General features: G+C 40.9%; 1 protein-coding gene across 5 annotated transcripts in view; it reads left to right on the forward strand.

Annotated features, from left to right (window-relative positions):
• PDE8A (phosphodiesterase 8A) overlaps positions 1-27,926 on the forward strand; it is a 142,800-nt gene that overhangs the window by 108,763 nt on the left and 6,111 nt on the right. For all 5 annotated transcript variants that reach the window (XM_021407665.1, XM_021407664.1, XM_021407661.1 and 2 more), the window contains 17 exons: positions 552-742; positions 1,440-1,496; positions 3,751-3,808; positions 4,941-5,029; positions 5,258-5,336; positions 6,458-6,595; positions 11,680-11,768; positions 13,001-13,052; positions 13,153-13,195; positions 14,127-14,204; positions 15,481-15,551; positions 16,171-16,335; positions 18,781-18,829; positions 18,951-19,086; positions 21,204-21,402; positions 24,113-24,330; positions 25,189-25,321. In XM_021407665.1, coding sequence (XP_021263340.1) covers positions 552-742; positions 1,440-1,496; positions 3,751-3,808; positions 4,941-5,029; positions 5,258-5,336; positions 6,458-6,595; positions 11,680-11,768; positions 13,001-13,052; positions 13,153-13,195; positions 14,127-14,204; positions 15,481-15,551; positions 16,171-16,335; positions 18,781-18,829; positions 18,951-19,086; positions 21,204-21,402; positions 24,113-24,330; positions 25,189-25,321 — 1,845 coding nt within the window. The remainder of the gene's footprint in view (positions 1-551; positions 743-1,439; positions 1,497-3,750; positions 3,809-4,940; positions 5,030-5,257; positions 5,337-6,457; positions 6,596-11,679; positions 11,769-13,000; positions 13,053-13,152; positions 13,196-14,126; positions 14,205-15,480; positions 15,552-16,170; positions 16,336-18,780; positions 18,830-18,950; positions 19,087-21,203; positions 21,403-24,112; positions 24,331-25,188; positions 25,322-27,926) is intronic.

Genomic DNA, 27,926 nt, shown 5'->3' on the forward strand with positions numbered 1-27,926 from the left:
CATCGTTCCCAAAAGGCTGCATCTACTGAGTCATCCACAAAGGCAGCATTAACACAGATGTATGTTCTGCCAGTCTGTGTATTCTGTCAGGCAAGATAAATTATTCTCTATAAAATATTACCCTGAAGCAAAGCACAATCACATCGGTGAGAGTCTTCCTTAGTAGAACTCATGTTTATCTTTCATAGTGTATTCCAGCATTGAATTTAAAACACATTTCATTAGGAATTAGGAATGTTGAACATTTGCTCATTGTGTTGATTTTAAAAAGACTCAGAGAGAGGAATGCTACTGGCAGTTGTGCAGCAAGTTATGACAGAGCAGATCATAGCTCTCCCAACTTCCAATTCTGGATTTCCAGCATGGTAATCCCTTCTGTGATATAAATCTCACAGCAAGCTTTGCACAGGAGTCACAGGGGCCTTCATATACAGAAATATTCCCATCTTGTGTGAGTTCAAGTTGACTAACCTTGTTAAAAGCAGGTAAAAGTTATGGATTCTACTGTATTTGTAAGACTTGTTTGTAATGATTCACTGTATTTGAACCAGGTACTTCTAGTGTTTGCCAAAGAAGATAACCAGAGTAATGGGTTCTGCTGGGCCTGTGAGAAAGCTGGATTTCGATGTAATATTGCTAGGACGCCTGAATCTGCACTAGAATGTTTTCTCGATAAACACCATGAAATTATCATTATTGACCATAGACATTCCAGATACTTTGATGCAGAAGCATTGTGCAGGTAAGCAACATTTCAGGGTAATTAATGAATAGCTATGTAGGTAACTCATCAGGAAAGTTCTCTTGCTTTTTTATGACCCTTCTATAAAATCTATTGAATATTACTGGTTGGGTTTTTTGGGGGCAAATGTCCATTTTCAGCATCAGTTAATCTTCTCTCAATGCTGAGGCATTTTTGGTTGTTTGCTAGGACATTTGAAGCTTGACCTGGTGTGGAGCGTGCAAATTTGTTGCCATAGTGGAATGTTTTTTCAAATACCTGGTTCCACATTTGCTAGAGAGCAGCACTGCTTCTTTTGTTACATTTTTACCATTCTGTCCCACTGTAAAGTAAAATGCTCCTTAAATTAGTGTGGCCAAATCCTTGCAATGAGCCCTTTACTACTAATGCACTGTCAGTATGAGCTTCATGCCATTTCTGAGGGCTGACTTTTTGCTCTTCCCCTTGAGAGTATTTGAGGTTTCGGTTAACATACATTCTGTATGTCCTTTTTTTGACATAGAGTTTAAGACACTGCTGTATTTATTCTCTTTTCTCAGTAATCCTCCAGGCTTCAGATCTAACTTTTTTCCTGTTGTTAAAGCAGAGCATTTAAAAGAGGCATGTTAAGAAAAATAATGTATGAAGATTCAGTACAGTAATAGTTTCTGAAATGTGAACTTTAAAAATGTTAAATGTTCTTTCTTTTTATTTAAAGGTCTATCAGAACAACGAAACCCTCAGAAAATACAGTCATTATTGGTGTAGTACGAAGGTAAATACATCTTTACTTACAAATTTCATCAACAAAGTGTGAATCTTAACATTGTAAATGTAAATCCTACAGTGAAGAAAAAAACAACTTGAATTAGAACTTCTTACTTTGCCAGTGATGATGTGATTATGTCATGTAGAGTTTTCACCACTGTTGGCCTCACGATTTATGATTACTACTTTTTACTGAAGAGGTGTCGCTTTGTTTTGCTGCTTGCTTTCCTGGTCGCTGGAGGTTTTAGGAGCATGAGTCAACCTCTGCAACCCCATGTGCAGAACTGTGGGATTGCCTCATAGGTTGTGTTTGGATATTAATAAATATAACACATTGAACTCTCAATCTGTCTTTCAATCTGATTAATCACAGCACAAAGAGGAGATCTGTTGAGTTACGAAAAAGGTATAGAACAATTTGAACACTGAGAAACAGCATCTGAGCATGGAAATTCTGAAAATAACATAGGCTGTTCAGACATCTTAGTAAAGCAGAGCATGTTTTTTCCTCCTCCTTCCTCTTGACCACACTACTTATATATCATGAAGTAATGTCAAAGTAACAAAAATGCAATAAGTTTAACTGGAAATGGATTTGAGCTAATTTTCTGTGAGTACAGTTTGAGACTGGCCGTTTCTCAGAAAACATTCATTCTGGAAACCAAGTCTGAGGTGTTGAAATTTCCCATGAACAATCCTGCTTTCCACCACCCCATCTCTAGCGAACAAAAGACCCTTGTTGAACATTTCAAATGATTCCATTGTGAATATAGTCTTTATTATTTTTATGTTGGGAAGTCTTATGACTATGGAAACGTTGCTTCTACAATCAGAATCATCTCTTGTCAAAGTAATACGAAAGAAAAGAGAAGAAAAGGAGCAGGGGAGAAACAGTGAACTAACTCAAGAGCTTCTTCATGTACATCAGAGAGAAGGACCCCCGTGGTTCTGTGGGCCTGCACGTCCTTTTAAAAGCTTAGAGAAACTGGAAGCTGGGCTTGCTGACTCACAATTAGGAAGTTACTCTAAAGGATTTTTTTTCCCTGCAATTGATTTTGTCTTTTCAAAATGTTCGTATTGTGTGTTGGGACAAGGTAATAGCTCCATGCAGTGACAAGCTTGAGTTCTCAAACTTTTCAGATGTCTACTACCCCTGTCTGGGCAAACTTCTGAAGTAAGTCTGCCTCTCACTAGCACTGAGTCTGTTGTATCAAATTCCTGTGTGCTAAACAGATGCCTTCTGTAGTCACTATTCAGGATTTCACAGAGTGAGAACTTTCACACATTTCCTTTATTGCAAGAAGCGTATTTGTGAAAAAGCCTGACATTTAGCCAATGGCATATGGAAGGGCTTCTCTCTGAGGATTACCATCCTTCAGTCTCCTGCAGTTCAGCTGGTTGAGGTTATGCTTCCTGCAGTATTCCTGCTCTCTTTCTTTGTACTTGTGGGAGGCAGCGTTACCAGATTGCTGGCATAAGGAATGGAGATATTTTCTGCCCTTGTCTCCCTGCTTAGTCTTGATGGGCATCATTCTCATTGTGCTTAAGAAACAAGCACATGGAAAACAAAAACAAGATCCAAAATTTCAGACATAAAGAAAAGCTATTGTGCCATCTGCTAGATAACACCAACTTCCATCTGCTCATTTACAGAAATCTAACATAATGACCTTTCTTGCAGATTCCATTCATACATCCACATATGTTGGAGTGTCTTTTAACAGTTGACATAGCCCAGATTTTCAGAATGATTCAGGTATCTCATTTTAGGAGTGTGTCATTCTGAAGTGACCTGCTAGTAGGTGCTGGGTAGTCAACAGCAGAAAATCCATCGTCATTCACCCACCCTAAGTTGTCCACTAAGGTTTGGTATATAGAGAGAACAAATCATTTCTTAAAACTTTGCTCACGTAGACTTTCAGGTGCATCTTTGTCTAGGGACAACATAAATAACAAAGAACTGATCCAAGAAAGGATCCATGCAACAATGTAGCTAATTGATTTGTTTGAAGCATTCCTTTTTTGTGATGCATGAAGCTCATTACATACAACCAAGAAAACAACATGTTGGCTTATCTGTTCCAAAGATATAAGTTTGTAATATACAAAAAATATTTTATTCATAGATCCTGTTTGGATCTAGTCATATTAGCCTGTAATGTGACATCTGAGGTACAGGTGCAGGTATGTCAATGGCTTGTGAAATTAGGTTTCAACTGATTACAGAAATGATCTCTGCCTTTATCATCCTTCTTTTAAAGGCATGCTGATCGTGAAGAGTCATCGATATTGCCCCTGATCACTGCTGGTTTCACAAGGGTACGTTTGTTTTATAATCTACTAGATAGCTCTGACATTTCAAAACTGTCACTGACTGTGTCAGTAATCCCACCTGTAAATCTTGTTTGTGCTGCTCATTCTTACGTAGTTCCTCATTCTGAACTACAACGCGCTGGTAGAGCTAGAATAGTGCTGACTAAGTAGGCGGGCAGTCTCAGGAATACCAGAAGTGGTATTGAGATATTTCTTTAACATACGTTTATTTCAAAATAAGTGTATGCTCTGATTTAAGGGTTGACATTGGCAAAATTGACTAATTACTAGCAGAGCCAAAGAGCAGCTTCAGTGAACAATAGAGCGTGCTGTGGGAGATCTTCTCTGTCAAATGCCAATTCACGTATGTAAACAAGTTTCAGACACTGTCAAGTGCTATTATCTATTGTTTAGAAAGACCTGAAAAGTGATACGTTGAATCTGTTCCTTGGCAACTATTGCAATTAAGCAGGAAAGGTGCTTATTAGTCTGTCAGTTGAGTGGATTCCTTATTGCATTAAGCTGACAATGGAACAAAAATGTGCATTATTTACCACTGTAATTCAGAGTATACTGGTTGCATGCTCACCAGATTTTTTGCCATCCCATCACAATCTATTTGCTTATTTGTAGCAGGGTCCTAGTCCAGGAAATGCTAAAGCCTGAAAACAACTGTTCTTGTATGCACAGAGTCATTCCAGCAGGCACATCAGTAATCTGACACAGGTTCTGAATTATTTATAGATCAGAGCCTTGGAGATTGGACTAATGGCAAAGCACAGAAAGCTTTGTTTAGCAGCCCTGATGTGGTAGCTTATCTTTGATAATCCCCACCCCAAAAACTATCAACATCTATGGTAGTTTATCATGAGCAAAGATGTAACATACAGGCTCATACCTGGTTAAAAATGAGAAGTTTCAAAAAAAGCATCAGAGAAGATACTTGGGTCATTGCTATCAGGGCCTAGAATTTTTCTAGTTCCAAAAAATAACCTTATCAAGTTGCTTACATTACAACTTGTTTATTTTATGCATATCTGAGCCTTTTTGTTCTCCACTGGGCAAAAGAAAGCTGAGCTTCATACCCTTGAGTACAGAAATGTGCACTAATTAAGTATTTCTAATGTTTTATTTGCAGAGATATGTAGAAAATTCCAATATCATGGCCTGTTACAATGAGTTAATTCAGCTGGAATTTGGAGAGGTGCGGGCACAATTCAAACTAAGGTAATTTTAGCAAAAACATCATCAATAAAATTTGCCATTTCAGCTATATCCTTAAAAGAGTATCCACTTTCCTGTACTGTGGTTAATTATAGAATGTCAGTTAGCTAAAGAAAATATGTTAATCCTTAAAGTACAACTTTGTTCAGTGTGGGATTACAATAGTTTATTAGCATATGCAGTAAGAATTATGTGGATCAAAGCTAATCGTATGTCAATTTTCGTCTCCAGGGCTTGTAATTCATTATTCACAGCATTAGAGAAAAGTCAAGAAGCCATTGAGATCACAAGTGAAGACCATGTAATACAGGTTGGTTCCAGTTATTTTTATAGGTGCAGAAAATTGCTCTGCAGGCTGACTGTATTTTATTTCATTCATGATTACATTTACTTTTTTTTTTATGGTACAAGAATCTAACCTAACTTAGTGGTTCTGATAAGGTTGAAGTGAGCTTAGCTGTAGAGTAGAATTTTCTCCATTTGAAATATCTTACGTAAGTCAATTTCAAGGGAGACTGTTGTTTCTGAAAAAAAATGAGAACTTATCTTTTGGGGTTTTTTTCATAGTTTTTTTAATATCATGAATGAAAACAGCTGTTGGCTTGTACGCATTTTTTTCCTAAAAATACCAGATGTTAATTTTATTCTTTTGAAATTCAACCAAACTGATGCTCTATTTAAATAAAAGTACATCACTTTTTTTTTTTTTTAAATAAACCTGATACAATTTGTTGAATCAGGATTTTTGAGAGAACTGCTCTTGAATGTAATCATCTCTTAAGAATGTGTTTAAAAGTGGAAAAGAAATTGTGCTTAGGTTTGCATTCCTGAAAAACATCATCTTTATAAGGGAGTTAGTTCCATCCACGACTGTGAAGGCTGTGAGAAGTGATTTTATTATCAGTAAAGAGGTTGAGTATAAGCCTCTGGGAGTTATAATGTGCATATAAATTGTACCCTCTTGACCCAGATCTTGACAATGGCAATTTCATTGAAGGATGTGCTTTCTACCTCCCTTTTTCCGAAAAGAACAGAGCCTGTCCTGGAGCTCTTTGGAAGTACACTTTTTCAGGCTGAATTTTGTTACCCTGTGGAGAGACCCAGAATGCAACACGTGTGGGAGTCCTGCAGCTCCAACAGGCAGGGCTTTCTTCAGTGATAGGCTGGGGGAGCAATGGTAGGAGCAGGGAGCATCCAGAGGCACCGTTTCCGTATCTGTCACATGGAAACATTGCGAAGTGTGAGGCATTCACAGCCTGTTCTTAAGGGAAAAAAACATTTAGATATCCTTCTCAGGAGCAGTGCATACAGAGATTTATTCCAGGTTGAGGAAGAGGTTCCATTTGCTAGATTTAGCAAATGGATAAAAAGGGACCTGATGTGCTCTTGGTACCATTGAATGTTTTTGTTTGTTTGATTTTTGTTTCACAGTACGTCAATCCTGCGTTTGAAACAGTGATGGGCTATCAAATAGGTGAATTAATAGGAAAGGAACTAACAGAAGTGCCTATAAATGAAAAAAAAGCTGATTTCCTAGATACTATTAATTCCTGCATAAAGATAGGAAAGGTAAGTAATGCCATTGTACTGCTTCTCGTTTTCTATTTGTGCACTTTATTGTTGTCCAGGGATGGCATGTGATATAACTTGCAGCTTCACAGCCATATAGCATTTGCCCCTTTATTACTTTAACAATACAAGGAAGTAAGAAATGCTCATTTTTAAAGACTTCTTCCTCTTTAGTTGTTTGGAAGAGCTACGAGTTGTATGAAAATTATTGACTTGCTGTATCTATTTGATAGGACAAGGGAGAATGGTTTTGAACTAAAGGATGGGAGATTTGGGTTAGATGCCAGGAGGAAGTTTTTCTTGGAGAGGGTGGTGATGCCCTGGTACAGGCTGCCCAGATAAGCTGTGGGTGCCCCATCCCCAGAGGTGCTCGAGACTGGGTTGGATGGGGCCCTGGGCAATCTGATCTAGTACTTGATCTAGCGGCCAGTAACCCCACCTTTGGCACTGGGGGTTGGAACTTGATGATCCTTGAGGTCCCTTCCAACCCAATCCATTCTATGATTCCGTGATTGTTTATAATATATGCTGTATCTAGCAAAAAGTGTAGGCATACCAAAGAAAACTGGAACAAAAGCACATTATCCAGAAGGATATAAATGAGAAAAGTACAACGTGGAAGTATTTTAATTTGAAATGTGAAAGTTGATCTGCAACTTTAGAATGTAAAAATATCAGAAAAGACATCTTCAGTATCACTTGAGAATGATAGGCAGTGTCAGCTGCCAGCTGCCAATATCTTTTATCTCCTAATGGCATGGGAGCTGTCTAATGGATTCCTACTAGAAATGTTTGTTGCACTCAGAAAGTACATGAGAAATTCAGGGCAGGTCGCTAGGCAGAGGCGTCACTGTTTGCCAGGTACCTCCATGATGTTCCTTCCGGACTGTTGTGGCTGCAGTGTGAGGACTGTCCAGGAGCTTTCATCTGTGTTTTGACCGTGAGCTATAAGTGCTTCTGGTGTCATTGAGTGTGTCATAGTACCCTATAGGAAGAAAATCATGAGGGTAAGAGAAAGGGATTTGGGAATTGGTGTTTGTAGGCATGTCATCATCCGTGCTCCAACCTGAGTCAGGATAGTTCGTGGTGTCGTGCTGACTGCCTGCTGGAAGCACCATGTTACTGACACTGTGTGAGAGGATGGCAAAATGGAGCATGGCACTCTGTGTAAACGGGCAGTGATGCAAAAGCACCGATGCAGAGTTGCAGTGAGTCATACTGTGTAAATTAAGGTGCAAACACAAGCATTCCTTAACAAACCTGCACTCTGGATACAGATTGCATGTGCATTTCAACAAGAATGTGTCACTCATTTCTGTGTATGTTGGTCTTTTCAAAGAGATCCAAGGAATACACCGTAGCTGGGGATCGTGGTGCTTTGTACCTTTGTTGCCTGACCAAAATTATGTCAGTAAATGTGTGTAATACGAAACTGATGTTAGAGGGGAGTATTTATTAAGTGATAATTCAGATACGTTAGACATGTCAGGCTTTAAAACCACAGCATCAATTCTCAAGATATGAAGTGATCAAAGTTTTAATAATTTAGTGTGCTGATACAAATGTCTTTAAGAAGGGAAACGTATTTCACTCCATGAATGATAAAAATCTAACCCTAATCCATCTCTTTCCTTGCAACATATTTCAATCCTGGCTCTAGGACTTTCCAACCATGATGAATAATGAAATACTACTTATTAAAACCTGTCTGTCTGGAACAGCTTAAACTGTTTCAAGTGGATATGCCCTGTTTGCATGTTTTTTGTACTTCCCTTTGCAACGTTTTATTGTACGCAATCTCTGTAGCCCCACTTTTATGTATTACTAGAAAAAATGAATTACAAATGAAGCTGTTACAGGAAGTATTTGCAAGTAGAATTTGACTGTGTGGTGCAACCTTTGAAATACTCCATCCCCCTGAAGGTGCTTCAGATTGAAAAGAGTTGTGTCAGGATGTTGCAGCACTTTCAGAGGTGCCTGACTTTTGTCTGGGTCACTCTGATTTGGTCTGTTTGTTGTTCTGAGGCTCGCAATTACTTTATACCCTAATTTAAAAGTCTGCTTCTCATTACAATAAACTATATATTGGTTACTGTAGGTTACAGCATGCCAAAAAAGCCAGCTGTGTTCTGTGATACTCTCCTTTTAAAAGGTTTAGTTCTTCTGCTTTGAATAAACACGGTACTCTAACAAAAACAATAGAAAGTAAGATTTGGCGATTGTTAGAAAAACTGAGCTGTGGAAAAATTGCATCTAGTCTTTAAATGGAACCTAGGGAGGTGATCTGTCGCAGCATTTCCCTTCTTGTGCCTACAGGCCTCATGCTGTGAGCAGGGCCCCTATATCCAAACAGGAGCTGATAGGCATCACCCTCAGAGATGGCGAAGTGCGTGACGCAGAGCGATTGGTGGGTCAGGATGGTGCTCTCATTTCTTGTTACTACAGCTGCCTGTCATCTGCAAGAAGCTAATGTTACTGGGAGGCCAAGCCTGTTCAGACTTGAGCTACAAAACAAGTTGTGCTTTTTCAGTGTTGTGTGATTCAGACTACATCCATTAAGGTGAAGTGTATAATTCTACTTCTGATGGCATTCCTTGCTTCCCCTGAGTTCCGCACGCTGGCACAAAGCTCTTTACCTTAGTTTCACTTGTCCTGAAGTGAGATAAGAGTTATTGATACGTCAGACGAGACGTGCAATTCCCTCAGCCCTGCTGGTGGGCACGGGCTGTCCTTGCAGGGGCTGGGGAGAGCCACCAGGCTGTGCCATGATGGGCTGGGCTGGGCAGCTCTGTGTGATTGGTTGTGTGGCACATTGTGCTTATTTTTGCTCTGTTTTCTGGAAAAGCTGTCTAGTGTGAGGAGCACCAGATTTACAGGGCAGGCTGAATGATTCCTTGTTATGCACAAATGAATGGTTTCAGCGGATGGATGCATGCCAGGGCCTTCTGAATGAAGTCTTCAAGTCACAGCATTGATTCGTAGGGTGCTCTATTAAGGGTAAAACCATTATCTTCTTACTGTGCGTGGTTCTTACTCTGCGTTTGAAGCCAGCCTGACGGGTGGTGCAGAAGTGACTGATGGCAGTGTCTGTGTGGCTGTAACGATGGGCTGACAGACAGCACGCCTTGGGAAGCAGCTCTTCTCTGCTGGATTGCCAACAGGCTCTGCGAGACCATATGCTGTTCTAAAGTATGTTTAAGTAACGTCCCTGTGAGAACTTCACATACCAGCAGGACCTTGGCTTGGACCTCCTATTTTTTCAGAATTCTGCTGACCTTTTTCCTCTCGCATTTCCTGCTACAGTTTCACAGGTTTTAGGCATTCACCAGTTGAAAAATCTTTCCGTTGACTATGAAGAGCACATCAGTGAATAACCAAACCCGTCTTGAGAAGCACGCTCTTGCAATGTGAGAATTATCCAATCTGTACCTTCTGACTTTCCCCCTTTGTGCATATTCTGTCTTTATTACTTGGGTTAGAGATCGATTGCTCAGCTCTGCCTGGTCCTGGTTGTCAGAAAAATATCGATACGCATACTCCTAATTATGAGAGCACTGAATTTTGTGATGTTGGCTTTATCTTCATTTGTATTCCTCACGCAGCTCAGAGGAGATGTTATGTCTGCTTCCTAATTTGTTATTCACAGCGCTTTTCTCTGGCAGATCTTTGGAAAAGCCGTTGGTATTCTCTGCTGCGCAGCCTGTTGCCCTGCAGCTCCGTGTTTGTTGGCTCCATTAGCACAAATGCAAATCTCTTCTGTCTGTGCCTGTGCTCTGGCCTGCTCCCCTGTGAGGTCTGTCGGTCCAGTGTAAAGAAGTAGGTGCTGGGTGCCTTGGGAAGGCATTTCCTCATCCGTTTGTAGGATCTGAGCTAAGGCCTGTTGAGCTGAGCTGATGGACGAGTAGTTTGCATTAACTGAATAAGCGAGATGGAATTCATGAATTATTAATCACTTGGTAGTTATTAGCTGCCCAGATCAAAATCGGATGCTTTTTTAAGAAAAACAAAACAAAACAAAACAAAAAACCAACCAGCAACAACCGCTCTAGAGATGGAACCGTGTAGGCAGGGCTGTAAACGGCCGCTGCCGTGTTCCTGCAGGCGGTGCCGGCGGTGGACGTTGGGCTGCGGGGCAGCCTGCTGGCTTTGCAACCGCTCAGGAGCAGACGTGATTGTTCGAGCAGTCTTACACTCGTAAGCATGCCTGAAGCAAGGGGGGGAGGGTCATTTTCTGAGTCTCATTTGAGAGAGAGGATGAGGCTTTGGAATAATTTACGCTCTGCACTAGAAAGGAACGTCTCATTTCTAGAGGAGAAAAATGACTTCTCGCCGCAAAACGAAAAATTCCTTTCAGTCTTGTCTTTTTGTTCCATTTATGAGCTTTATAAAAAAAACAGTGATACTGGCAGCGACAATCTGATACTGCAAAAATTGTCTGCTTCAGTGTTATCCTGAGACCGGAGTGCTTTTAGAGGGGAGGTCAGCAGGTGGAAGGCAGAATCCAGGAGCTGTTCTAAGCTCTTTTGCTCAAAAAAGCCAGGATAAATCTCTGAAAGGCTTTGAGGCTGAACAGGCAGCACGGAAAGCTAATGCACTAGGATCCCAAGGCGCTTTTAGCTACTGGTACGTAACGTCCCACCATGTGCTGTGTGGTCTGGAGCAGGGCACCGGGCCTCCCCACCGCTGAAGCTGCAGGTGTTCCTGTGGCCTCTGCTGCGGGCTCCACTCCTGCAGGGCGTGTGCTGGGGCTCCAGCAGCTCCCGGTACCATCAGGAGAAGGATTGCCAAGTGTGTGTGGGCTCACATTCCCTCAGAGGGAGAACGTCTGAACCAACATTGTCATCTCATTGCTTCTTACTGTCGTATGTTCCTCTGATGTATTCTTTGCCTTTGTGACCCTTAAGGATGATCCCTTAGGTTTGTGTTGTACAAAAGTTTTCATTGAAGGAAGGTATGAAGCTATAGCTTCTCGTCCTGTTTTATTGGACCCCTCTAAGTTGCCAAATGAAGGAGAATATGTATAAAACTGTATTTGGTCTGCTGATTGCATCTCGAACTTCCTTCCACTTGATTTCCTTTTTCAGGAATGGCAAGGAATGTACTCTGCAAAAAAGAAAAATGGAGATAGCATACAACAAAATGTGAAGATATTACCTGTCGTCGGACAGGGAGGGTAAGTGTGACAGCGCAAGCCGTGATGTGGGTGTGAAGGGGGGCTCAGTTAGAGTTCAGGCATTGGCTTATCTTGTTTCTGAGGATAAAAGAAACATATGCAAAGAAGGGATCCTCAGAGCTCTGCATTAATTCCATGGGGTAAAATCAAGCATGTATGCTGTGCACAAGGGAAGTGAAATTCTCCTAATTCTCCCCAGCAAGGAGCCAGAAATCCAGATGTGCTCACTTGTGACTCATTCTTCTAATACTCACGGAAGCACAAGGGCTCCATCCTCTCTCTGTGTGCGGAGCTGGGAGCAACAGAACCTGCCTGTTCTCTGTTCTGCTGCCCAGCTGCACTGTGTCCTTCCGCACTCACCTGCTCTTGGCTGTTGCCAGGTGTCTTTCTGTGATGAGCTCACTGTGTGCTGGGATCCTGGTCAAAATTCAGGCGTGTCTCTGTCCCCAAGTAAAGCATTTGGAGCACACGGGTATACGTTAGCTGTTGGTATGTTTGTGATGAGTACTTCTATATAATATTGGGAAAGTGGATCAGACTGCATGCAGTAGTAATTTCAAAGCCCTCTAAGGAGACCTGAACATTAATTAAAAGCACTTGGCTGAGATACTTGTTCAGAAAGGTGTGTCATCATGAAGGAGAGAGTGAATGCAGCTTCTTCATGCAGCTGCTTCCTAAAAAACAAAGTGTTTCAGTTTGATTTCATCCCTTAGAAGTAATTCATGTTCTCTATAGCAGTGGAGTGAAAACTTATTTTCAGCTTAATATGCTGGACTGGTGAGACCAACACGTACTGTACATTAATAATGACATTGTTATTTAGAGGGAAATCTAAGCCCATCTGAAGCTGGCTTAGAAAAGTTCCTGGTCATGAAAGTGCCATTTTCTGTTTGTTTGTGCAATCCCTATATCCTAGAGAGGGTCCCACTGTTGGGCTGCACTGTTGCATATTTTTCAGTTGTATCATACCTGACACATCCTGCAGTAACCCAGAAGAAGCCATGGGGGGCAAGGAGAAAGAGGAAGGAACATACTTTGAAAAAGATGTTTCTATTTTGTATTCCCAATCACTTGCAGCAGAACTGCTTGTATTTTTTCCATTCCCTGCTGAGCCTTCCTGCCGGAACAGGATTTGCCTTATATCCATTTGTTGCTATTGCCCATTTTGTGTATCAGCACTGAATTAGAGCTGAGGTTTGGATGGGAATTAACGCACTGTTTTTTGCCTACAGAAAGATTAGACACTATGTGTCAATTAGTAGACTGTGCAATGACAACAATAAGGTAAGTGAAAATGATGATATGCTTACTTTAGTTTGAGCCCTAAATACTGCAGAATAATGGAAAAGTTCTGACTAACTGGATTTCTCATACTGATTTGTAGGCAGAGAAGACTTGTGAACGTGTTCAGGCTGAGTCTCAGACAGGTATGACACATCTCTTCTGTCTTAATAAGTGGAGTGTGTGCCTGGGGAAAGAAAGAAGGTGGTTTGTAGTGAGCTGACTGAAAACCAGAGCTGTACAGGACATGCTGAACAGTGCTGTTTAGCTAGCACTACACTGGGAATCCAGCTCTGAGGGCAGCAAAATAAATACAAGCTCTTTCTCCCTGCCATGCTTGTCTTAGAAGGGGTACAAAGCAACCCACCCTTGAAAATGCCACGTTGTGGTATCACTGAACTGGTGACACATTTCAGTTGTACGTAGTAGATCCCTGTGCCAAAATTAGAGAAACTGAGGATGCTATCTAGACAGCATGTTGCTGTGGCTGATCCATAGCTTGTGGCATGTGTGCTTGTGTTGCTTTTAACTGTATGGGGGAGTGTTTGTACGTGGTTGGCAATGAGGATCACCAGCATTACCGTTCATCCTTATCCCATGTGTCAGCACTGCATCTCTGGCATCCGTGCCACAGGTCTCTGTTAACTGCAGTGTTGTAGCACAGGCTGTACCTGTTGGAGTCCGTAAGGGGTCTGGGATGCAGTGAGTGCTTTGGTAGTGTGTAGTGTACTTTCGGATACCAGTTCTTTGTGCAGTCGTTACTTGAGTGAATTCAGGTGTTGCACAAATTGTATTCAAAACTACACTTATACTGTGTCAAGAGAAGAACTTTTCCCTCCATGCTCTAGTAGATCCATTCTGAACAGACAATTTGGCATGTTTTGCCAGAGAGCATGATTGGGTTTGTGGCAGTGTAATTGGGCAATAGTTTAAAAATGAGCTCTCATTGGCCCTTGTCTGCTGGAGCCTTCTGCTCAGTGTCACTCTGCTGCTGTCAGGCTTTCTCTGAGTTTCAGTTCCTTTCACGTACTTCTTAGGCAGAGCTTATGTCATTGCATGGTGTCATTTTCTCAACAGATATTCAGACTTCCAGACACAAAGACAGGAGGAAAGGATCACTAGATGTCAGATCCACAACATCACGAGGGAGTGATGGTATGTTAAACAAGCAGATTTTTTTCATATCTGTATATATTCAAATTCTTCTATGCATGCATACGATGCACATACAAATACAGATAAGAATGTGTGTATTTATGTGCATTCATACACAGACGGTAATAAAATACCAGATCATCAATCTGTGAACAACTTCATGTTTGTAGAACAGCTCCATTTTCATCTGTTGAATTATTTGAAATCTTTTTTGAACCACTGAAGAATGGAAGGCTGTCATCTTCTGTCCCGCATGGATAGAAGACCTAATGAGATAGAGTAGAAATACTTCCCAAGTACTCTAAATCTAACAAATTATTACATTTCTTACCTTTTCTCTTGATAAAAATATGAAGATAATTTTCTTAAGAACTTTGTTTTCTTTTCACTGTGTGGTATTGTGCTTCATCATGTCACCCCAACCTTGATAAATGAGACACATACTCAAAATTTTTGCTGATACTTGCCTAGTTCTGTTAAAGCACAGATCATTACTGTCTAGGCAGTGGGCACTAGTGAAACGGGGAAGGAGATCTGTGGCAGTGAGGATACAATCATGTATTGGTATGACAGAAATAGCTTTGATTCTTCTAAAAAGCTGCTCAGCACAAAGTAATGGTGATGTGTCTGTATTTTATAGGTACCACAACACAATTATCTAGAAAAATCTCATCTTGACCCTTTCTCTCCAAAACCAGAATTGCTAATTGATATAAAACATTTGTTTTTCAATTTCCAATGAATAAGAGGCTGGAACCTCTACTGTTTTAATTTGGCATAGCTATCTTCACTTCAGAGGAGCTTCGCTGATTTACCTCGGCATGGAAGCTGACTCATTATGGCTTGTTGTGTTGAACCAGCCAGGAAAAGTATTTGTATCCTACAATAACCTAATGCAGGTGTGCCAGCCAGTTTATACACAAGCATATCTATATAATCTTTTAACTGAGCATTTCCTTAAATATTTTAATTAGTTTAAATACAAAACCAAAGCGGTGATTTAGCCAGGCTGTCATAGCTACTTATCTCTAATCTGGATAGCAGTGGTTGAGCAAGCATCTCTGCACCTGTGTGTGTCCCCATCATCACCAGCATGTGTATGCATCCTGCAGTAGATGCCTTGTGAAGGGCACAGCAGAGTAAGTCATTCAGAAAATGAACCCAGATCTCTTGGCTGAAACCTTCTGTCACACCGTGCCGCTGAACTCTACTACTATGCTACTGTGTACTGTGTTATTACTACTATGCTGTACTAATTCTGCTTTGTCCCATGCAGGCAGCTCACAGAGGCGGCACTCCTCTATGGCCAGGATACATTCCATGACTATTGAAGCACCAATCACCAAGGTAATGAGCAACTGTTGCTGGTCATTGTCAGTTGTGCTGCACTGGAACACTGCGGCACAAGGCTCCAGCACAGCATCTGCATGGAGGAGAAAGGTGCTGCTGGCTGCTGCTGCAGCTTCTTCCCCTCTCCTCCCTGTCAACATCTGGATGCTTTGAGCTGAGTTCTGCCAAGGCTGCGTAGCAGGGTGCCCTCCCTGTGGCCAGCCACAGCACAACCCTTTTGAAGGACTCTTGCCTGTGTGGAGGAGGGGACTAGAGTTCCTCCTCCTTATGCTTTGTAGACTACTTACTGAAACTGTTCAAGGGTTTGTCAAAAACTCTTTCATAAAGTGACAGAAGCAAATGGAAGAAGGTCATGCTAAATCCATTCAGAGACATTCTGAGACTGTGCCTCGAACAGGAAAGTAATTAATAAGAGTGCTGTCTTCAAGGCCATGAAGTCCTAAAGCCAGTAGCAAACATCAGTGTTTTATTAACATCCCTTTCACTTTAATTCTCCCACATGTGGATTCAAGTTTTAGATCTCACGTAGTTGCTATGGATTTTCCATAATAATTGATAAGTGTCTGTTCTTTCTTAAATCACTTTTAAATTCAAAGCATGTCTGATGTTAAACTAGGTAATAAACATCATCAATGCTGCACAAGAAAGCAGTCCAATGCCAGTTGCAGAAGCTTTAGACCGAGTTTTGGAGATATTAAGAACCACTGAATTGTACTCTCCACAACTGGGGACAAAGGATGAGGATCCACATACAAGTGACCTCGTTGGAGGGCTGATGACAGTAAGTACATACTGCCACAAACAGCTATTGATTCATGTTCTGCTGACAGATGTTCCTGGATACCTGATCTTTGTCATCTGGCATATGCTTTGCCTATAAAATGCTACATTCTTTTTGTGTTTTCTCCCCATGGACCCCATTTTATTAATGTAGCTCTGGAATAAAATGGACCAGTTCCTTTGAAGCATTAGTTTCACTAGATGCGGGAAGGAAAAACTCTTCCTTTTTTTTAATGTGTTTCATTTTAGAAGGTTAAAGATGGAAGAGAAGGAAAGACAGATATTTATTAATTAGGATTAGAATGGAATGAATGAAAAGTATGTGAATAATCAGTATGTGTTTTCAGAAGAATACAAAATGCTTTTTGTTGCTATTTCTTGGATTATATTTGAGCTTGCAGAGATTCATATGGAGATCAGTATTGCGAGCTAAGAATGTCCACATACTGAAACAAAGTCCACAGAACTCACAATTTAAATAAATAAGGCAAGAAAAAGACTGAAGAAGTCATATATTATGTTATTATGTTATCTAAAAAAGAACAGGGACATTGGAAAAAGAAGTGTACCAAAAGCTGAACAAAGGGCACATAGCAAAGCAGAGGAATGAACCCAAATCCTCAGAGTCTGGAGTGTGGCCTTCCTGGTGATAACCAGATGAACTTGGATGCATGTTACCTGTGCCTTAAGGATATGCATTCCCACTAGTCTATAAGTTGCATATAAAAGGATTCCTCAGGAAAAAAAAAAAAAAAAAAAGACTGTGTTAGATGCAAAAGGATCACAGGATGTGAGCTTTTCAGAGAAGTCTCTGGGCTATTATTTCAAGCTCAAGAAAAATTTGCAGAATCTATTCAGATCTTGAAACAGTTTCCATATATTTTTGCCTTGTAAAATAGCCCAGCAAATGTCTAATCAGGAGAAACATATGAAAGGCTTCAAGAATTCCAAAGGATTGGAATGGTTCATACAGAGTTCAATTTACTAACTCAGGAGACAAAATATATTCTTACATTAACCATTAATATACAGGAGGAATGGTGACACATTAGTCTCAAAGTGAATCGTTGCTCCTGCTGAATACTCATGCAGTACTCACAGTCCTTAATCTCAGCTGGCCACTCCTTTTCAAGGATTATTAGTTCTTTACATACATTTGTATTCCACTTGTAATTCAGTCCATTTTTCCAGCAAAGTGTCTGTTGAAAACAGAATCATGGAATCATAGAATGGCTTGGGTTGGACGGGACCCCAAGGATCATCAAGTTCCAACTCCAGAATCTTATTATTCCATTTCACATTCAGAAGCTGTATCTGAGGAGAGGAACAAATAGTAGGTTATTGGATTTGACCTGTTACCCAGAATTCATGATGGGAAGGACACTTGGAGTTCACAAATGAATTTGCCAGATACAATTACACCTGCCATTTAAACTCTTAAAAAGATAGTCTTTGATTCTAAAGGATGCACAGCATCCAGTGTTCTAAATACTTGTTTCATGGCAGTGCAATTGAAGAGTCATTGAGACAATTACAGCGGTAGTACTCCCTTTTAAATCACAAAACTTCAGACTAATTTACTTATGAATTTGAAAAATAAAAAATTAACAGTTCTGTAAGTGCAGACATTGCATGTTCAGACACAGCATCCACATTTACTTAAGCTGTGCTTTGTGCACATAACATAGTAAGTTGCATTCAGAAAGGGTTTTTAATAACTGGTTCTTTATACATCATGGTCTAAATAAACGATAATGTACAGTAGCTAACAATCAGTGTATATCAGAAGAACAAGCAGAATTTGGGCCACTACATTTACAATTATGAGCTGGAAGGTAAATATGAAACACATCATTCTGTTAGTTTCAGTCCTTCAGCTCAGCTTGCACATCAGGCATCATACCAGACTTACACCCAGGAGGCACTGAGTTGGAGAACACACAAGCATACGTTCTTTGATAGAAGGGAAGTCCCAGAGTAATTTGTTGTCCTACAATCCCAGCAACACGTCATGAGATTCTTATGCCGCTGTGGTGAGCTGATCTGCCAGCACTGGGAGGAGAGCAGAAGCGTGTCTCCATCCATCCCCTCCCACTACCCACCATTGCTTGTTGATGGGAAATGTACAGACATACAGTGCCTGGATTGTGGCACACACCCAGACCTGATGTCTGTGTTGTCTAAACAAGGGTGGACGTGAGGCTGTATTCCATCTGCACCTGAGAAATTCAAGTTTGTACCTCCCAGAGTTATTACTGGCCCCACCACCTGCAGTTTCTCATCCATTATGAACGACATATAAAGCATACAGAACAGAGGCAGCTGCAATGGCTATGAGAGGTCATAATCAGGCTTCTCTAAAGTCATCATGCTACTGTTTGTTGGCATTATCTTACAGACCTCTTTTACAATACCCTGCATTTAACTCTCAACTTTCATTGAACAGGATGGTCTGCGAAGATTATCAGGGAACGAATACATATTGTCAGCAAAACGTAAGTCTTATTTTGGCCGTTACTGAGATGTTAAGATATTAAGACATTTACGAAATCTGCAAAATGCAATCAGGTGTTCTTTTCTTTTAATGAACATTTGTTTTGATTTATTCCTCAACAGAAACTCATCAGGTCGCTGGCAGCTTGATTTCTCCCATCTCCCTCAATGACATACCCCCACGGATAACACAGGCAATGGAAAATGAAGAACACTGGGATTTTGATATCTTTGAACTTGAGGCTGCCACGCATAAAAGGTGAGTAAACTATGGGCTCGTAAATGAAAGTTGCTAAAAATTGACCATCAGCTCTTAAAATTTTCTACCTGTACTTTTCAAATTGAATTACTTTTATTTTCAAAGTCAAATGTTTGAAATGTTCTTGCTGTATGTGAACCCATTAAATAGCTGTTGTTTCATCACACACTACTTCTTGCAAATTCTCAGTGGGCGTAACTGAAGGTTATATATCTTTGATATGGTATAATAACAAAGCAGCACCATTTTACAACTTTCCTTTTCTGTTTTCAAAAACAGAAAAGTTCTGTAAATCAAATTGTTGTCTTGTGGGGATTCAAATTCAAGCTACATCCCACTACACAGAGTCAACACGCTGATCTAATCTGGTCAGTTGGTATAGATCGTGCTTTGTTTTGTCTCTGTATAATTGGGTAGGTCTTATTCCCAAACAGTTTTGAGTACAGCTTTTCAGCAGCATTCTCATTGCCTTTGTCTGGGATTAAAGGAAGGTTTTTGATTTAAAAACTTAGCAGGCTGCATGTTACATATAAGATTAACCGAGGAATATCTACTGATAAAAAGTAAAGCATACAGTTTTCATCATTAGATGTTTTCAAAAGCAGATCAACAGTTTTGATGGTCTATACTTCACTTGCAGCAAAAGCTCCCACTATGACTTTAAATTGGTCTTTTGCTTAGATCCTTGGTGTTATTTCCTGGTGTCTCTCAAAAATTCTCCTCTGGGTCTAGTTTCATGCACCCTGCTTTGTCTTAGCCCAAAGCTTCTGCAGGACCGTAATTTGGAGGCTAGATCCTGCAATAAGTTGACTAACTTAAGCCTTCATCGAAATCCCAGATCCATAAGAGCTTTGAAAGATATTTAAAACAAGATCCCAAGGCATTTCATTAACACATATACACTTCAACTTTAGACCACGGTTTTATGAGCCAAAAACATTGAGTTTTTTTGTTCTTCCTTAAAGTGATGTAACTTTTGATTTCTTTGTAAGTAAAGAGATTTGCGTCATCTCATTAGGGTGGGGTTTTTTTTGTTTTTTTTTTTTTGCTTTGACACACTTTCATTTCTAATTAAGTACTATAGATGCAGTAATTTTTTTGTAAAAAAAGTTAACCTAGCCATTGTAATTTACAACATTTAATATGTTCACTGCAGTAACTTAAAGAATTCCGTATCCCAGGCAACATGCTTGAGGTGGCCAGATAGGTTTCTCTGTTCTTGTTGATTTGAAGAGACCAAAGGGGGACAAAAGAGGTATTTACTACCTAAGCTTTTACTAAAGGTGTAATAATTAGGATTGTCTCCTGCTGCCTTTAAGTAAAGGCAGCGCATTTATTAAGGGAATTAAGGTGATCTTCAATGCATCACAACTAGAAATATATCATTAGTTCTGTCTTCAAGTCTAAGCAGACATGGACTAATAAAGCCAAAACATTTCATTAACTCTAAGCTCAGTGCAGGAGACAATGCCGTTCCCTGACACAGCCCGGGAGCAACCTCTGACCGTGCTGTGCAGTGCTAATGAGCTGGCACGCAGGGAGACCTCACTGCAGTGACATCCCAGCCAGCACCTGCTTTCATTTGCTTCCAGAATACCTCATCCTCTGCTGCATGCAAAGTCAGCAAGCAGTAGAAGCCTTCAGGTGGTTGGTGTAAAAGAAATGGAGCAGGTGGACAGAGCAGAAAGAACAGGGATTGCATTGTACAGTGTAGATGTAGGTAACCTAGATGTAAACAAGCTGGCTTAGGAAATTGGCAGTAGTGAGACCACCTCCTTCCTCTCATGCGCAGCATTCTGGACACGCTGATTTATCTCACTTTGGATGCAATCTGTGTTTGCCCAGCAGACGCTCCCCAGGCACCAAAATGCTGCTACATGGAGTACAGCGGCACATAGAGCCTGCTTAGTGCTCCTGGATGTGTCAGGGACTGTCATGTTCTGAGAGCTGGCACGTGATGGGAAGGTAGAAGATTCTGAAGTTCTGTAGCAAGCGAGTCCATATACTGATCTGGCACATCTTTGGTTAAAAAAAGCTTGATAGAGTCGTACTACTCACACTCTGTAATAACCTTTCAACCTCATTTGTTTTAAAACGTTGTTTATTTTTCTTCACAGGCCTTTGGTTTATCTAGGTCTCAAAATATTTGCTCGCTTTGGAATCTGTGAATTCCTGAACTGCTCAGAATCAACACTGAGGTCGTGGTTACAAGTTATTGAAGCTAACTACCATTCCTCCAACTCCTATCATAATTCTACCCATTCGGCAGATGTGCTACATGCCACTGCTTATTTCTTGTCTAAAGAAAGAGTAAAGGTAAGTGCACATCTGTTAGAAATGGTGTAGGTGGGAAGTACGGGCGGGATTAAAGGAAGACCTCTCAGAAATGATGCCAAGACCCAGATGTCTGCCTAGTGCCAACCCGTTTGGCAGCTCTGAGGTCAAAGAACTGGGCCGCTTTACATTGGTTCTACAATCTGTCATATACTGAGTGTGGAACAATGGATACTACGCAGTATTACAGGAATTGAGCTATTCTGGATGGGAGAATAGGAGAGCCTTCTTATACAACAAATCTTCCTGGCATCATTCAATTTTCTCACATAGGTGACCTAATGACAGAATTATTTTTGTGATGGTGAAATACAGATTTAAATATTGTCATTTCTTTTGCCTTGTGATGGTAATTTTACAGAAAACTCACAGAACAATATAGGCCACAAAATACGTTTGGTGCTTCCAAAGCTGTATTACCCACTGGATTAAATGCCCTGAGGCTTAAAGAGACTGCATTGAAGGAGTGCTGAAACAGATTATTTGTTGAAGTTCCTTGTACCATAATGCCCACTGGTGTATTATAGCCACTGACAGCCAGAATAAATCAGAGCAGCCTTTGTTCTCACACCCAGAGGGCAGACTGGAGTGTGAGAAGGCAAATTAAAGCAGTGCCTGCACGTATTCTGGATGGCAATGCATGTTTCTGAGTTACATTTTTGGATGGAAATTCCTACCGTGAATTGGCCTGCCTAAGGATAGTGCTAGTGATGGGCACCTGGCTGAGACATTTGTGATTGTAAACAAGCTTCTGACAGCTCATTAAAATTGTACTTAGTCTCTTAACCTGGAGCTGTAGCTTATTAGTGTGCTCTCCAGAGGCTGACTCACATATACTGTATGCCAAAAGGGAATAGAACTTCACTAGATATTTGCAGCCTCATATTTGCCAGAGCTTTAACTGGTTTTCCCAAGAATATCTATGAAAAACAGACAAGATCTGGAATCATTTCAATGCCACAGAAACATGACTGCCTCCTCCTTTTCCAAAATGTTATTTCCATTCCTCTGTAGGCGTAGCAAAAGAAAAAAATGTTGCAACAGAAGAAGGAGCAGAATCAAAGTTCAAGATTCTCCTTTTATCTTCTCAGAGTTGTAGCCCAGCTGCTTTTGCATTGTCCAGAGTTCAACTTAAGTTAAATACAGAAGGCACGATTCTGCTGCTCAGATTCACGCTGAGATTTTGTTCAGAAAATTGAACTCAGTTCTTGTCTGGGAAAACTTTCTGGTTCCCAAGCTGAAGCAGTATTCTCAGAATCATTTCTGTTTCTGTGCCACAGGAGTTAACATGACAAAGTTAGAATCCTTGACCTGAAGTCGGAGGTAAAGGTGCTGTAAATCCCTTCAAAGTTTGTTATGTCACACTCAGGAAATAAGTTTGGGATACATTGCTTCCCATCAGCACAGGTCTCTCTCAGACTGAGCGCTAATCAGTAGGCCCTGTTCAAGAGAACCTGTTCTACAATTCCTCTCCCTTAACTTTATACCTCAAATACAGTCCCAGGAGTAGCAGTTGAAAGGAAGAAGGAAGAAGCTAACACACAGGGGACAGTATTTCAGACAACTGTAATTACAAACCCAGGGTAGAAATACTTCCTCACGTTTTCTTGTTCTGCACAAGACCCTTCTTGCAGTCCTCAGTGAACAATATCCTTGCTCCATCAAAGTCAAGTCACTGCATTAATTTCAGAGAGTAAAGTAGCATAGGGACAGTCTTTTCATCTACCAAATCTGACCATTGTGGATGGTACAGTCAAAGCCAGCAGGGAATTTGGACCTTAACGAAAGCTAGTTTGAATTAACTGTCCCGCTCCCAGATTCAGCTGGAAACACTTCCGCTCCTGTCTCTTTTATTACGTGCTTTTTTAACGTAATTTTAACGTGATTTTAACGTGTTTTGCATTTATGATCAAGGATAAATACAGAATAAAGGCTAGTTTGAAAATGGATCAATGGCTAAGATTCCTGAGGTGTTTGGTTCTTTGTCTCCTCTATGCTATTAATACAGTGTTAAAACTTAACAGTATAAAACCTTAAAAGTCAAATAGTTTTGTATTTCTTTATAGAGTAAATGTAACGAAACATACAACAACTACCAATGTAAGTAGACAGAAAACATGGAGTACAGCGTGCTAAGAGAATCTGACTCTGACAGTGTCGTGTGGTTCTTCTAAGGATGTAAACTCTCAAGAATTCTGCCCAGTATTCATGCTAGCCCAGGACACTATTACAGAACTGCATGTATGTGAAACATTCTTTACAAATCACAAGCCTAGCCACCACACAAATGGAATATGATTAGGACACATTCCGTTTCCAAAAGAAATGAAAGGGTCTGGTGGAAATAGCATAATTTTTAGCAGTACTAGTTGTTTTTCCAAGCCAAATACCCTACCTGAGTGAAGGTTGTTTATACGCTGTTAGAAAACATAAACTAATTTATTATTTTGTATTAATTTAATTTCTCAAAGGTATGGCTAAGGCAACATTCAAGAGGCACAAAATGCCAAAATGTCACGCGGTGTTCAATAAAGCTTATAATGAATTTTCCATTGCTCTGTCTAGAACATCTGACCCTTACTGATTTGCAGAGTTCTGGCTTTTCTCCCTTAGCAACTTGGCTTAACCTTTATGGACAGAGTAGTGTTTCTAATGACTCTGCCAGGAAAACTAAGCATCCTTCTATTTTCAGCAAACTTTGGATCCAATTGATGAAGTTGCTGCACTTATTGCTGCCACAGTCCATGACGTGGATCACCCAGGAAGAACAAATTCTTTCCTGTGCAATGCTGGCAGTGAACTAGCAATTCTCTACAATGACACCGCAGTGCTGGAGAGCCATCATGCTGCCCTGGCTTTCCAGCTCACCACCCGGGACGACAAATGCAATATATTTAAAAACATGGAAAGGTAAGCTTAAACACAGGGTCCTTGTGCTTGCACTGACATCCCTTACTTTCTTCTGTGCAAGGTAACAGGATGTAGGCAAGCATCCCAGAGGAGGCTGCTCCTTGTGGATGAGTGGATGTAGACTTTGTAGAAGTTTTCTTACGTAACTGTACAGCACTTCTGCCTGTCCTGCACAGGCTTAGGAACCATTCCTGGGTTCCTCCTGTGAATAAAAAGACAGACCTTGTCTAAGGAACTTACAGTAGAAATCCTGATGTTAGCAACTCTAGGAGAATCATTTTGTATTACTATAACACAAAAGAGAAGCAGTTGGCTGAGTGGGTATATGTTTGCTGGGTATGACAAGGCTGGAAAGAGTCAGGGAGTACTACTAAAACATTAAATGCTTTGTTGCAATTGGAAGTATAGTGAAGGACCTTGCTGTTCTTCTTCCAGCCCAGGAAAGATGTTTAGGGTGAAGAATGTGACCACTACCTTGGCCCATTCAAGATACAGCAGAAAAGTATTGCTGAAAACTTGGCTGGAGCTTGAGCCCTGGCTGAGTGTCTGTGCTAAAAGCCTTGGGAGTGCATTGGTGTGGCATGTCCTGGCAGCCCTCCTGAGTAGCTGGTGTCTCTGCTTCTGCCCAGCTCTTGCACTGTTTCTCCCAGAGATCCAGTCATGCCTCTGGCATGATATATATGTCTGTGCACACCAGATGCTTCATCCAGCATAGGTGCAGCTACCCAAGCCTTTCTTACTATTCTTTCTTCCCCTGGCACCTCTCAGCAACACAAGCGGGCTTTAGCACAGACTTGTTTTAGCAAGCAGCCCTTTGTGAACCAGCCAGCATTCTTAATTGTTTCCTTCTTTAAACAGGAATGAGTATCGAACCCTTCGCCAAGCCATTATTGACATGGTCCTAGCAACAGAAATGACAAAGCACTTTGAGCATGTCAACAAGTTTGTCAACAGCATTAATAAACCCTTGGCAGCGCTAGAAGAAAATGGGGTAAGCAACAATGTAAATCCTCCTTAAAATGAATACGCAGGGACTGGGAACCCTTGGCAGTAGGAAATCTCCACAGGGTATTCTGAGAAAGTTCATGAGAAACATGGAGAAAGAGAGATCAGAAATGTGTCTTTCACCTCTGGCTTCGAATGCCCTTTTTACTTAACATTATCATCGCCCAACTTTGAGGATGAGTGGGACTCACTTGGTTCCTATTAATACGGCAGAACTGGAATGTTTATAAGAATCAGCCATGTTCGTGGGACTGGAAGCTTGGCCTGTATAATTTCCAGTTAAAAAAGCCATTTTGATGAACCCAGTCACTCCCATGGAGAGTCCCAGTGGAAAGACTTGGTGTTCTTGTCGGCCATTTCTGCAAAGGGGCTGAGATCTGCCTCAGAACAGAAGCTGAATTACTCCCTCGCTCACAGCAGAACGCTGGTGGTGCAGCGTAAGGGCAGCTGTACTGACTGCCATATGGCACACTCTGTGGAAATGAGGGCCCTCAGCTTTCAGTACTGCCTGGCAGCATTCATGGGTTTTCTGCCTACTTTCTTTTTTAATCTTTAAAATAGATGATAGTGGCATCATGTATCATATAGACATAATCAATAGCCATCTGGAACCCCATGGACACAATGAAATTGCCTGTTAGGAACTCATTCTAGAAAACCACACCAGTTTCAATAACAGCTTCAACCAGCAGTTTTGTTGCCAGTAAGAGCAGCATATAATTTCGTTGGAATGGTTTTTTGCAAAGAGAAGATTTACAGAAATAGTTATAATAAAGTTTGCAACAGTGGCAATGTCCTGTAGGAGCTGTAACGCTTTTCTATGTTTTCTTACCATGTTTTTTTAGAAAGCCACATTTATGACTATTGTGTATAGGGAGGGTAGGGCAGTTTTTTTATTATCAGTAGGTGGGAGAGGGATGGACCTTGTTCGTCATCCATCAGAAGCAGACTGGAGCTTATCTGGTGGAGAGTACCCTTGCCCACAAGAGTATAAGCTAGAATTAGCTTTGTTCTTGGCACCCGGCGATGCTAATGAGGACTCTGTGAATGTGGAGCCAGAGTTGTAGTAGGATACTGGTTTTACTGACTGAAACTGGGAGAAAAGGCTGTTAATTCTGTGGCTATGAAGTATTTTTCCCGGACAGCTCCACGTTGCAGAATGTAGCTTAAAGTCTCAGACAAATATTGTTGATTTCTGTGGGTGCTGCCCTGGATCTTGGGTAACTATGAAGTTCACTGCCCAGGAAATATCTATGCTTTGTTACAAGTGCCCATTAACTGCTGCCAGAACCTAGAGAAAACCAGAACTAGCCTGTGCATATGCTTGTCCTAGAAATGATCATTTAACAGATAAGCTTTTAATATCACAGTTGGTCTCCTACCTGTTACAAATAAAAGGAAGGATGATGAAATACATGCTTAGATTGTAAAGCTGTTGTCAGAGGTTACCAAATGACAAAACTATTACCAGCTCTTCAACCTAATGGCTCCATTTATGTGCGTGTTATGATGCAGTCAGGCCATAATTGTTTCATCAGATTCTGTTTTTCACTGACACTCTTCTCTGATGTCAGAATCTCTTTGCTGCCCACTGGCTTGTCACGCCGTTTTCAGTTCTCACCCACCATTCTGCTCCTTGGCTTCTCACTAGCTCTGCCTCTCTTTCTTCTCCATTTCCCAGCACTAGCTTCCTTGCGCAACAAGTCCCTTCTTTTTCAGCCTTCCTCTCCTCTTCCAATGGTGTTGGTTTGCTAGTCCAGTCTCTCAGAGTTCCCAGGATTTTTGTGCCACTCTACTCATTTACTTCTCTACTTCTGCATTCAGATCAGGTTAACAACCCCTTCTTCCCTGCTGCTGTTTTTCTGCAGGTTTTGTTTACTGCAAGTAGTGGAGGGGCAGGCTCCCTGTTCTTAGTTATAAAATCTGAGCCTGGACAGCTTCTGCTCCAGCACAGCCAAGAACTACAGTTGCAGGGAGAGTCCTGCTCAGTCCCAGGCTCCAGCAATTCCTATTGAATCTACACAAACCACACTTTTTTCCCTGAAGTTTGTAACATGTCCAGCAGCTTTTCACAGAGATGGTGACTGGCTTACCCCAAAACCATCCCTCCAATTCAATTCCAGGTCCTCACTCATAAAGATGTGAGAGTATTTAGAAAAGAAAGAAACAGCAGCAATTTTAGCATCAGCACAAAGAGCTGATAAATTCCCCTACCCTCATATTCAGAAGCCACTAAATCATTTTGAACTGCAGTTTTCAGAAAAAAATAAATAAATCTTTGCCTGAGGCAGACACCTGGTGGGGAAACTTCAACCAACCAATTTCAGTTGGCAGTTGTGAACAGTACTGAGCAAAATCTTTTAATGTGAAGCATCAGCCCGCTGGCTAGCCGGCAGCTGGAGCTGTAGAAGATCAAGATGTTTCATTGAAGATGTTTTTTTTTTTTAACATATATACCTATTAATTCCTGGAATTTTCCACAGAACCTGACTTTTTTTTTTGTAAGACAATTTTAAGAAGTAGCATGCTAATTACAAATATTTGAGGGCCCGATAAACATTTTTTTTGTTTTGGGATATTTTGATGGAAAC

This window comes from Numida meleagris, chromosome 9, assembly GCF_002078875.1.
Source record: "Numida meleagris isolate 19003 breed g44 Domestic line chromosome 9, NumMel1.0, whole genome shotgun sequence".
Taxonomy (NCBI): domain Eukaryota; kingdom Metazoa; phylum Chordata; class Aves; order Galliformes; family Numididae; genus Numida; species Numida meleagris.